This window comes from Rutidosis leptorrhynchoides, chromosome 4 (assembly GCF_046630445.1).
Source record: "Rutidosis leptorrhynchoides isolate AG116_Rl617_1_P2 chromosome 4, CSIRO_AGI_Rlap_v1, whole genome shotgun sequence".
NCBI lineage: Eukaryota > Viridiplantae > Streptophyta > Magnoliopsida > Asterales > Asteraceae > Rutidosis > Rutidosis leptorrhynchoides.
Window position 1 is genome coordinate 538,452,593 of NC_092336.1, and position 13,918 is coordinate 538,466,510.

General features: G+C 34.7%; 1 protein-coding gene across 1 annotated transcript; it reads left to right on the plus strand.

Moving 5' to 3' along the window:
- Window positions 1-5,967: 5,967 nt before the first annotated feature.
- LOC139842607 (lysine histidine transporter-like 8) lies at window positions 5,968-13,573 on the plus strand. Its single transcript, XM_071832727.1, has 5 exons — window positions 5,968-6,515; window positions 11,487-11,623; window positions 11,949-12,379; window positions 12,813-12,944; window positions 13,085-13,573. The coding sequence occupies exons 1-5, from the start codon at window positions 5,968-5,970 to the stop codon at window positions 13,571-13,573; spliced, it is 1,737 nt and encodes a 578-aa protein (XP_071688828.1).
- The last annotated feature ends 345 nt before the right edge of the window (window positions 13,574-13,918 follow it).

Genomic DNA, 13,918 nt, shown 5'->3' on the forward strand with positions numbered 1-13,918 from the left:
TTTTTTTTTTTAGTGTTTTTCGGTGTTTTAAAATTACTAGTACTTCCTATTTCTTTTTGTTGTTTTTGTCCTTTATTAATTCTTTGAGGTTCCGGATTAAGTTTAACGAGTTTAGGATTGAACGGATCATACAATTTGGGAAATTGTACAAAGAATTAAAGGATTTATTCAAAAACTTTAAACTTTCTTGGAAATGAATTTCCTCGAGAGGATCGAATAACATAAAAACAATGATAAAAACCCTTAAACAAACAGATTTTCCTTCTGATTTTGCCCACGTTTTGAATAGCCAAAAGATGCAGCAGAGGGGCAGGATCCTTCTATTGACCAATAAAATTGGTGATCCAACAACCCGGTCCACGTACAAATCCAACTACTACTACGAATCAGAAAAATTATCTATTTATTTAACTGCCAACTCCCCGGCAGCGGCGCCAAAAAGTTGATGTGCTGAATCGTAACCTTTATTTATGAACGGATTTGAGTTGTTTTGTTACACGAATTGATTTATTGTATATGTGGTATTTTATTGTATTCAGGTTGATTTCACACATATATAGGCAACTAGTCCTATTCATGTAGTTTAGTTTGTCGGTAAATCCGATTCGTTCCACAGGGAGATGGAGTGTTTAATGGTTTTTAATAGTCTTTGATGTCAAACTTAATTAAAGGGGGTTTTGGATTAGGAATTTATAATATAACAGTAACAGAAAATAACTTAACTAATTTACTTCATAAATAATTACAAGATTACAATAAATAACTTAAAAAAAAGAACTAAATGAAATTATGCTAATTATGATGCATTAATTATATTACTAGATGGTAATTAGTAAAATAGTAATTTTTAATAAAACTATATGTTTAGAATTTTATTTTGAGTAATTATAATATAAACTTATTTAAATCAACTAAATGACAAGTTTTAATTATATTAATAATTATTAAGAATAGTAATTTAACTAATTACAAACTATTTATAAGTTATAAACTTTTAATTAACACTAATTATAAGGTTAAAACATGTATTAAGGTATTTTATAATAACTAATATTAATTATATAGTAATAACCTAAATATAAATAATTAAATAATTAAAACCCTAATTTTAACCCTACTGGTACTGTAGCCGCGTTGTAGACCGTACGTGTTTCGCGTATTTATACGCGTATCGCGTATAATTCAAAACCTACGCGAATTGTGTGAATCTGGTCGTACAGTTTGATTTACAGGCATACGCGTTTCGCGTATACCATACACGATTCGCGTATGACTTATACGATGTGACAAACAATCTGTTGCGAATTTTAAGTACTTTTATGTATTCTTTTTATATTTTAAAATAATAATTCGTAAATAATGATAATAATACGTTTACAAGAAATAATAATGGGATAAAAGGGAGTGTTTACTTAAATGTGTCACCCCTAGGTCCATGGATTGTTTTGAGTTTACACCCTATTTAAAATGTTTTAGTAATAAACTTTATATTTTTCTTTCGAATAAATATAAGGTTAAGACTAACTAAATAAAATCTAATTTTCATCGGATTCTTTTTAGATAGCTACTATTCCTTAAGTATTTAAATTGAGACCTAGCCTAGTTTTGACTTTCGCCAATACCCAAATCGTAACGGTTTCCCTTTTTACAATTTCACTGTCATATAATTATTGATATTACCCAAACCACCGAAGTTTATTTCTAAATTGGTGTTAATAACTTATCCATAAATTCGTCTAGATCATTTTTAATGTTGAAGCTTAATTTATGTAAATAAAAACAACTTTCGTTATTTAAATTTAATAAATTAAGTGGCAAGGGTTAAATACCTAATTACATAAAAATGGTTCTTTTAACTAGGCTCAATATTAAAAATACTAAAGTTACATTTTTAACTTTTACAAATGGTAACAATCCATTTCACTAGGGGCTCTACATTTAAGCAAACACTAGGGAAATTTAGCTATTCATTACACTAGGGTAAACATAAAAATATAGATATGCAAACATAATAACAACGCTAATTTTAACAGAGTAAACTTACTAAAATATCTTCACTTTCATTAACTTCAAACGGTAGGAAAATTACAATAATAACACCCCTTTCACGCGTACAAATACACCCTTAATCACGAACAATACCCCCTAAATATTTGAAACTAATTTTACAGAGTAATAAAATGACAGTAGTATTTATGTATAGTAATTGATATGTATAAACATGTGTTGTATTCTCCTCCTCTGCCCCCCTTTTATGTGTCTGATTGTACTCCGTATTTATATTTGATCTTGAAGTAGTAGGTGACTATGCCCTTTACTTTCTGCAGCACTTGAGAAAAAAAAGAATTGATTTTTAACACCAAAAGTAGCCGCCCCATTTCAGTTTCATGATTAATTCGGCCTAATATTACGCGTTTCGTGTAGACTCACACGATTCGCGTAAGGCTAACTTGCTACACGTTTCATGTAATCCTACACGATTCGCGTATGAGTTGATGGCAGTTTTCTTTATTTTCCTTTTTCGTTTGTTCTTTGTTGATCCCGTGTTGACGTGTACTGATTTGGCACTTCCCATTTGAACTCTTTTCTTCTTTTATCTTGTACTTTTATTCTTGAACTCGGATAAACGTTTTCTCGATATATATTTGATTTAAACTCATCGTTTATCGTTGTTTCTTCAAATAGCAAGCTCTTGTCTACTTTTGTCGTTTTTCTTGAATATTATACGTTGAATGTCTTTGTAAATGATAAAAGCTGATGAAATATAACTGATATTGCGTCGAATAATATGTATGTTTAGAGCAATATCAACTATGATCTGACCTAGCTTGTTAGACATTTATTGACCAACATATGTTCTCTAGGTTGAGATCTACAGTTATTTGACATTCAAAGTTTCGGTCACATTTCAGTGAACGACTTTATGTGCTGCTAAGGTGAGTTTCATATGCTCACTTTATTTTAAACGCAATGGATACAAGTACATACTAAATTCTACACCGAGTTTGAACCGAAAATCCCTTAACTTTGGTAACTAGTAGCTGCCGGTTATAAGAACTGGTGGGCGCGAATAGTTGTATATGGATCCATAGGGCTTGACATCCCCGTTTGTTCCAGGTATAGAAACCCTAGACTGAACTATAAAACAAACGTATGCTATTTGAGGTTAGTACACGTTAGTTTGCGTGTATTGTACATGTTGGTTGCATGTATGTTAAAACAGGTTTACTTATTATATAGATGTTAAAGTTTAGTTACCAGGGTGCTCAATCTTGTAGAATATTTTGATAAACGTTTCTGGATGAAACAACTGAAATCTTATGATCCACCTTTATATACGGATTATGCGCAACATTAAAACTATGAACTCACCAACCTTTGTGTTGACACTTTTAAGCATGTTTATTCTCAGGTTCCTAGAAGTCTTCCGCTGTTTGCTTATATGTGATACAAGCTATGTGCATGGAGTCATACATGCTTTATTCGAGAAAACGTTGCATTCACAAAATCATCACCATGTATCTTATTTTGACTGCATTATCAACGGATGTAGTATTGTAAACAATTAATTACGGTGATTGTCTATATGTAGAAATCATCAAACGTCAAAAACCTTAGAATTTGATATTCAATTATGGTGTGTCTTTTCAAAAGAATGCAATTTTTACAAAACGTATCATGTAGAGGTCAGTACCTCACTGTGAAATCGATGAATGATGTATTCGTCCAAAGGGTTTTGGACGGATCATCACAGGTAATCTTTTCTTTAATGCTCTCCAAATAAAAATTTCTATCTTTTTCGGAATTAATTTGTTGCGAGTTGTCTCTTCCTCTCCTTCTCTTCTTCATTTTCAAACCTGCAAAATATTCTGCTATTACAATTTAAAGGAATCAAAAAAGAGAGAATAAAAGAGGAAGAAGAAGAATAAAGTAAAAGAAGAAGAAAGGAAAAAAAAGAATAAAAAAACAGAAATCTGGAACATTGCGTAGGCGACAATGGTCGGCAACAGCAAGCAGCGACGCCGGTTTAACATTGGCACGGAGTGGACGAATCCACCGTCCCCGGCTTCGGATTTCGTCGACGGTGAAAAACGTTGTCGACTCCCTGTGCTCTAATGAAGAAAATGACTAATCCAATCTGCATTTCTCCACTAAAATCAACATTCATGAATATCCACTTTTAGTCCTTTAACTTTCAGCTATTTACAAATCTACCCAAACCAAACCACGAGTATTTTCGGCACATTATTCGACAACTCAGACCTAATATCGACGAACCATAAACATGAAAGTTGTACCCCATCCACTTATGGACCTTTGGGCTTTTGATTCACCTCAATCTAAGTCACCACAGTAAGTTATGTTCAAAACTGTAGGCGCGTAAATCTGAAAATTTACGTATGTCGCTTAAAAACTTTTTATAAATATTTTAAAAATGCACCGGGTTTTAGAGCATTACACGACACCCTCGAGGGATAAAATGAGAGCGACTCTAGTATAGACAACGATAACAATGGTCTTAGTATTTTTCGATTATCTACTTTTCGTTGCTTATATATATATATATATATATATATATATATATATATATATATATATATATATATATATATATATATATATATATATATATATATATATATATATATATATTTGTGTAATGTAATGTAATGTAATTTATTATTATGATAAATGCTACTCTTAATAAAATTTTCAAAATTAAAGTCTCAAAAAATGACATGGTATAAGAGTGCTCCCAACGCTACGTCCTGGAGACCCGCCCACCCTCGCCCACCCTGGGCGCCGTTGGCACCAACCCAGCCCAGCTACCGCCCTCGAGTCGCCCAGGCCTTTTCGTCCAAGTGGTTTACTATTCTCAGCAGATTTGAGGGCGAAAAAATATGGGTATTTTGGCCCGTTCACAGCAACCAACGGCTATATTCCCCTCCAACGGCTCCTAACGGCTATTTTCCTTTTTTTTTTCTTCCTTTTTTTACTCTATTTATACTCCACATTTCAACCCCATTTTACACACAAGTATCATATTACTTCTCCATTTCTATTAATTTTTCTCACATCTATCACCAAAAAAATGAGTTCCAAAAAAACACCAAACAAAGGAAAAACGAAACAACGTCCGGTAGTTCAAGATCCAACGTCCGGTAGCTTTCTAGTATTTTTTTTTTAATTGTCGTAATCTTTTAATTTAAAATTGTCGTAATGTTTTAAATTTTAATTATTGTATTTTTTTTAATTTTAATGAAATGGTAGTTTTATGTTTTTTATTTTTAATTTATCATATAAATATAAATATTAATAATTATTTGATAATATAAAATAATTCAAAAATAAAATAAAAAAATGGAAGGAGGAGTGTCTTTGTTGGGAGTGTTTAGTCCTGGGTTTAGTCCTGGGAAGGAAGTGAGATGGAGGTGCTGATGTGGCGCTGAATAGTTAGTTAGCCCTGGAAGACATTGTGTCATGGTTGGGAGCACTCTAAGTGTTAATGAAATTGTTTTATTTTTTTTTATTTTTTTATCACTTTATATTATTAGTCCACTTAATTTTGTATAAGTATTAGTTTAATTGTGTGAATTTATCATTCTTTTATATAAATTATTAATTTGACTATATTATTATTATTATTATTATTATTATTATTATTATTATTATTATTATTATTATTATTATTATTATTATTATTATTATTATTATTATTATTATTATTATTATTAACTACTAAACTTAAGTATTCAGATATAATAAAATTTCTAAAGGACACATGAACCATTGGTCAGCGTACACACTATCATATCTAATATCTAGTGTTTCCTATCGTAAGTATTCCCAATTTGACCTCATTTACCACCCTCAATACTCTCTATTTATATGCTAACTTCACAAAACTTCTTAATCCAAGTGATTATCACATCAAACCCAAACACATATACTAATCAAATTTACAAGATGGAATTTACCCGTGATCACGTTGGATCCGCCCCGATAACCCCATCCACGGTCCACTCACCGCTAACATCCGCCCTCTCATCGCAACTTCATTCCCCATCGTTATCTCGGTCACCCCTTCTCCACTCACCGGACCATGACTACTTACAAAACACAACGACAGCGATACCAAAAACCGGACACAAGCTTACATTTTCCAACACACCACCTGTCGTATCAGCTCCACCGTCACAGATGCACTCACCATCGATGTCACGATCACCACCGTTTCTTGGGACACCAGATCGTCCAGTGACCATGCCACCAAGTGGGGCAAGGACCCCCATGGCTTACATAAAGTCTAGGAATTTGACACCAAGATTTTTGACACCTTTAGGTAGTCCTTTAAGAAAGGCTCTTAAGCTCACCAAACTGGATCCCACAGATGCATGGCTACCAATAACTGAATCAAGAAATGGGAATGCTTATTATGCTGCTTTTCATACACTTTGTTCTGGGATTGGGATTCAAGCTCTTATTCTTCCTGTTGCTTTCACCATTCTTGGCTGGTAATTAACTTAATTAATTTAACGTGCTTTATTTTATTTTATTGTACAATGTGATAACTGTCAGTTACAAAGCGATTGGTAACTGCTATCTACAATAATATATACATGTTAGAACTGTCCTTAGCAAATCCATAAGTTATTAACTTGTATTTATTTGAAATTTATGAAAATAGGTGGATAACCAACAACCGAGACGGAACTACAATTCACTACCACTACAAGAAATTCGTTCTTTTGCCACGAATCCATTTGTGGCGACATAGATTTCGCCGCAAACAACCCGCTAAACGACAAAAATTCCTCACTTCTTGACTTCTTGAGTCAAAGTTAATTTTTGTGGCGACATGTCGCCAAAAATGTCGCCGCAAACTTAATTTTCCATTTACTTTTCCTTTTTCTCAATAATAAACTAGTCAAAGTTTGAAAATATTGAATTGTGGCGACATGTCGCCACTAAAAGTCGCCGCAATTATTATTTTATATTAATATTCCAATTAATTTTTTCTCTCCAAATTGTAAAAATTATCAAGTGGAGGGAAAGTTTCCCGCCATCCCTATTGTGGCGACCAGTCGCCACTAATGTCGCTGCAATAAAAAAATTTCGATTTACTTTCCAATAAAATTTTTCCCATCAAACTGAAAAATTTCACCTTGTAGCGGGGAAGTTTCGCGCTAGTTCAATTGGGGCGACATGTCGTCCTAAATGTCGCCGCAATTGGTTCATATTGATTTAAGATAACAAAATGTGACGATGCTGTAACAATGGGGAATGTGGTGGTGATGTAAGTCGGTGAAATGAGGAGGTGATGTAAGACGACATAATGTGATGATTATGTAAGACGGTGGAATGTATTGGAATGCGGTGATGATAGGCAGTGATGTAAGGCGGTGGAATGAGAAGTTAATGTAAGTTGGTGGAATGCGGTGATGATATGTGACATTGGAATTTGGTGGTGATGTAAGGTGATGTAATGTGGTTGTTATATATGACGATTGAATGTGGTAGTATGATGTGGTAATCTAAAACGGTAAATTGTGGTGGTGATATAAGTCGGTGGAATGTGGTGGCCATGTTCGACGGTGGAATGAGGTATTGATGTAAGACGCTGGAATGTGGTGAAAATGTAAGATGGTGAAATGTGATGGTTATATATGACAATGAAATGTGGTGGTGGTGTATGATGGTGGAATGTGGTGGTGTATGACGGTGGAATGAGGTGTTGATCTGAGACGGTGGAATAAGGTGGTGACGTAAGACGATGAAATGTGGTGGAAATGTAAGACAATAAATTGTGATGATTATGTATGACAATGAAACGTGATGGTGTTGTGTGGCGCTGGAATGTGGTAGTGTATGACGGTGAAATGAGGTGATGATCTGAGACGGTGGAATGAGGTGATGATATGAGACGGTGGAATGAGGTGGTTATATATGACGATGGAATGTGGTGGTTATGAATGACAATATAACGCAGTGGTGATCTAAAAAATAGTGGATTGCGGTGGTGATGTATGATTGTGGAATTAGAGGGCGAATTGTGGTGGTGATGTAAGAAGGTGGAATTTGGTTGTAATGTATGACGTTAGAGTGAGGTGGTGATGTATGATTGTGAACGGAGGCAGTGTTGTAAGACGGTGATGTAATACGGTAGAATGTGGCGGTGATGTAAGACAATTGAATGAGGCGGTGATGTATGACAGTGGAATTTGGCGGTGATGTATGACATTGGAATTTGGCGGTGATGTATGATGGCGGAATGAGACGGTGATGTAAGACGGCAGAGTGTGGTGGTGATGTAAGACGATGAAATGTGATTATTATGTAAGCAGGCGGAGTTTGGCGGTGATGTATGACTGTGGAATGTGGTGGTGATATACGATCCGATGAAATGTGATTATTATGAAATGTGATTCTTATTTTACAGTGATACCTCTTCATCGATCTTGCTCTAAAACAGCCTACAATTAGAGTTGTCAGTAAATTGCCGCGGTGTTTATGAATGTGACACCAACAAGTGGATTGCGTATGCAAGATGAAACAAGTAACAAAGTTTAGATGCTATTTTTATACACCATTTACATTCACTTTATATTTGTGTCTCACCTGAAGTCCCCTTCGAATCAAGTGTAGCTTAGCCCATGAATCAAGTGTAGCTTAGCCCATTTAACATTTTTGTGTTTTGCTGACCTCAATTTTACTTCCCAGTAGGGACATGGGACCCGAACTCTGAATTAGTAGTGGTAGAATGGGCGTGCTGAGCAGTTTGGTTATGGGTCAAAATCAGTTTAGGTTACAAAGTATGATACTTAATGCTGGTAAATATGGGTTTGAGCTGACCTACTAACACTTATTCGTGATGACCGAACTTGAATAAGTGTATAAATGTTAACTAATGGTATCACATTTACACATTTTTCAAATACCGTTCCTTGTCGTCAATTCTTGTTGGGCCGTGCATATGCACGGCTATAAAATCTCCTAGTATACATATACACAAACAAACAAACACACACACACACACACACATGTGTGTGTGTGTGCATACAAACCTATCACGTGAATGGGGTGGGATTATGAAGAGAACCCATGACCCATTTTCAAGCTACATGACCCATATTCACACATGTTGTATATACAAATAGCAGGAACAGAACCTAATTTTTACAGCAGTTAAAAACGAACAGCTCTAGATTAAAACTAACAGTTCTAAACGCAACAATTACGTCCCTATATGCACAAACACATACATATGTATGTATATATATGTTTGTCTGTATGGGTGTGTGTATATATATATATATATCACAAATTATATATATAATATCAATTATTCTTTTGTTGTAATTATGCAGCTTTCAATGCAACGCCTTCAAAAAGAGAAGCCCCAACTGAGTGAGATAGAGATTATGGTGGAGGCTTTGGGGCAAGACGTGGTTGGAGGAGAGGTATTGGGATGACAATACCCTCATCGTCTACATCCACGACATCCTCAACCCAAACAAGCAAACAATATTATACTTCGGACGAGGTTGAGGCTTTACGGGCCGTGGATGAGAAGAAGATAATGATGAGAATGGAAAAAAAAATCCGAAAGGAGATGAAGGAACAAATTAAGCACTACCATGAGAATTACACCTCAAAACTCTATGATGCGGTAGGTAAAGGAAAAGAGCCCTGCTTGTATGTTGATTCCGAGGACAATGAGGACGATTGTGGTGATAATGATGAAGACGACGGATGTGGTGATAGTGATGAAGACGATGGATGTGGAGATAGCGGCGATGGTGCATAGGGATCTTTGGCATGACTTTGGTGTTTAGACTTTAGTTTGTAATTCCGATGTTGAAGAATTTGATATTTTGAACAATTTGGTTTGTAATTCGTATGTTAAACGATTGTAATTTGTGTTATTAAAAATCGTTTAGTTTGTACTGGATTTGTTTGTTGATTGGCGTGTTATAAAACGGGCAATAACAGGTTTTGTATGCGGGAAGAAAACCCGGCATTTTCACGTGGGAAGCAGAAAAAGCAGCCGCCTCCTGTGCAGATTTTAGCATATGTGGCGACATGTCGCCACAACAAGTCGCCGCTAATAATAGATGACGTCATAATAGATTTTAATTTTCTTTTTATTTGAAAAATAAATGTCGCCGCAATTTGTCGCCAAAAACTATATTTTAGAATTTCTTTTTCCTTTTCTTTTACCTTGTGTGGGCCCCACATGTGTCGCCACAAAAGACGCCGCATAATATCAAAGGTGACGCATCTATTGCGGCGACCGTTTTGTGACGTATTTGTCGCCGCAAATCAGTCTATTGTGGCGACATGTGTGCCTAATGTGGCGACATAGTGTCGCCGTATTAGACCAGAATTGGTGTAGTGTACTACAGAAAATGACATTACAAACCGGTTTTTTGGACTTTGCAAACCAGTTTTAAAACCGGTTTGTAATGGTAGGGGTTTGCAAAGTCCACACCGGTTTTATAACCGGTTCCGAAAGTTGATACCGGTTTTTTCATAAAACCGGTCTGGATTCTATTTTTATTTTATTTTTTTAAAAAATACAGCATTTTCATCCATGTTCATCCATCTTCATCCTTTCTTCCAGCGTAACTCAACCAGTCAAGTCATCTGTTCCTTTCTTCTAGCGTAATACAAAGAACACAACACACAATCAAATCAAAATACTCGAATCGAAAATAGATAAGCAAAATAAAACAAAGACTTTAGTAATCGAACCTTTTTACACGAATCGAATTATGAATCTGAATGAACTGATGAATCTGAATGAAACAATGAATTGATGAATCTGAATAACCTGTTTACTTTAGCTTGAATGAATTGATGAACTCGAATTGAAATAAGAGATCGAATATGGCGGTGACGATGAGGTTTTTGGGTTTGAAAGTGTTTGAATTTTGAAGCGTTTGGTAGAATGAATGTGAAGATCTAGATTTGAAATATTTAAAAAGTTTGATGTCCCCGCCAGGTTTGCAACTTTCAGAAAAAAAAACAGGTTTGCAAAGTAGACTTTGCAACCGGTTTAAAAAAAAACAGGTTTGCAAAGTTGAAACCCGTTTTAAAAAAAAAACAGCTTTGCAAAGTCTACTTTGCAAACCTGTTTTTTGTAAAAACTGGTTTCCCATTTCCGGATTTTTTAAAACCGGTCTCGTTTCACTTTGCAAACCTATTTTTAGGGGTTTCTTTAAAAACCGGTTTGCATTGGAGGTTTGCATTCTCATTTGTGTAGTAGTGATTGATTATTTTTTTTAATGTGCGGACTTAATTACATGACTCACTCAGAAGTTGTGACTATGCGATGTCCGGTTTAATTAAAATGAAATCTTGTTTTATTTGTGGCAAATAATTTTCTCCATGCCACTCAGTACCAAACATCGATACAAATAATTGACTTGTTTGAAATTAAGATGACTTGTAAAACTATTGTTAATTTTGTAAACTATTTGCAGGGCCTGGGGAATTATAGCGTTGACTTTTGCGTTCATATGGCAACTTTACACTTTGTATTTGCTAGTAAATCTACATGAATCTCATGAAACTGGGTTGCGATACAGTAGATACATGCAACTCGCAAGTGCAACTTTTGGTAAGCCATGCATGTTTTATAATTGTCGTTTTATAATTTAGCTAGAAGCTACAATATTAAATATTAACAATTGAATATAGTTACCTTTATATGTACACGTAACACGCTAAAGTAAATCGTATTATACTTAACAATCTAACCACGATTCTTTTAGAATGATAGTTATTGTTATTAATAAGTACAATTAACAAACAGAAAATTACCTTTATAGCTTAGGTATACTTTAAATTTATATCAATTGTATTTAAATAAAAAATTCGGCCATGCATTATTTTCAGTATATATATATAGTCAAAGTAATCACGCATATAACGTGTCTGATCAGGTGAAAGGTTAGGGAAAACCCTTACGCTATTTCCGATCATGTACTTATCAGCGGGTACGTGTATGGCGTGTATCATGATTGGAGGATCAACGGCCAAGATATTCTTTCAAATTGTGTGTGCCGGAAGCGAATGCAAAGCAGAAACACTTACAACCGTAGAATGGTACTTGGTCTTCACTTGTGCTGCAGTACTACTTTCACAATTGCCTAATCTGAACTCAATTGCGGGCGTTTCTCTTGTTGGGGCAATTACGGCTGTCGGATATTGTACAACGATATGGGCCGTCTCAGTGTCTGAAGGCCGACTAGCGAACATGTCATACAATCCAGTTAGGGTTGGGAGTGAAGTCTCAAAAGTTTTTGATGTGTTGAATGCTCTTGGTATCATTGCTTTTGCATTCAGAGGACACAATCTTATTTTGGAAATTCAGGTATTTAAATACTCGTAACTTATATTATTGCCATCTTTAAATTAAAATTGAGGTAGTGATACAATTCTTCCCTTCTGAATCATGAATCAAATAGATTCATATCTAAAAGAGGTTGACAAAAAGTATGCCTCATTTGAAATATAGGTTGTTTTTGACTAACACGACACGGGGGGCATATAAGTTTGCGGATACATTAGTACTCTAAAACCAATTAATAATAGAGAAATTGTCATAGTATTATATATATACTGGCATTATTTTTTTCGTATTTCCGATGTGGGATGACTTTAATCTTTTTACAACCGATTATACTCCAACATGTTTGTGTGTTCACATTAGATTCCATATATTTCAACATAGAATTGCACATAAAAATAATATTTTTGTGAAACTATCATTATAAAGTATTTAAAATTATGTATAACAATTGCAGGCCACCATGCCCTCAAGTGAGAAGCATCCATCAGCAGTACCCATGTGGAAAGGTGTTAAAGTATCATACACACTCATTGCAATGTGTTTGTTCCCACTCGCAATTGGAGGTTATTGGGCTTATGGCCAGTTGGTAAGTTTTTTTAATTCTATAAAGCATGCATTGGTACCAATGTGGGCCAACTTCAGCCTGCTTTTAGTTGTACGTTTTAGCCCATCTAGCGAGCCCAACTAATATTGGGATAATTTATTAAGATTTTTGCTATTTGACAGATTCCATCAAGTGGGATGTTGGCAGCATTATTCATGTTTCACTCCCAAGACATTGCAAAATCTGTACAAGCATTAGTATGCATACTCATAATGATCAACGCTGTTAGCTCATTTCAAATCTATGCAATGCCATCTTTCGACGAGATGGAGTCCGAATACGTTAAAAAGTTTAAAAAGCCGACTACTTGGTGGATCAGAGTGATCATGAGGGCAATGTTCGGATTCATTAACTTTTTACTCGCGATAGCCACCCCGTTTTTAGCCAGTCTTGCTGGTTTGGTTGGTGGAATCGCTTTGCCGGTGACGTTAGTGTACCCGTGTTTTATGTGGCTTAAGGTTAAGAAACCAAAGGTTTATAGCCTCTCGTGGTGGTTGAATTGGGGACTTGGTGTTCTTGGAATGGGCTTAAGTGGGCTATTGATTTCAGCTGGTGTTTATGTTGTTATTAACACTGGTATCAATTTTAATAAATTTTTTAAGCCTGAGTAATAATGTAGATGGAAATTAAGGAGAACTTGTTAGGGGTGAATTTGTTATTTTCTTTATTTGATTGTGTGTATAATTTTGTTTGGTATTGTAGTCGAGCAAAAATAATTATTTAATGAATTTCGCTTTTGTAAAATAAAATATACGATGCTTTTACGTGAACATTTTCATAAGGAAGGAACCAGTTAATTAACAGTCTCATTCGAGAAATAACAACATTAATGAGCTATTACTCCGTAGTATCTATCTATAATCTTCCATCTATCATCTGTCATCTATCATCTTTATAAAGAAAACTAAATAGAAATCCATTCAAAAATTAAAGAAAAAAATATTCACACTTTTTTC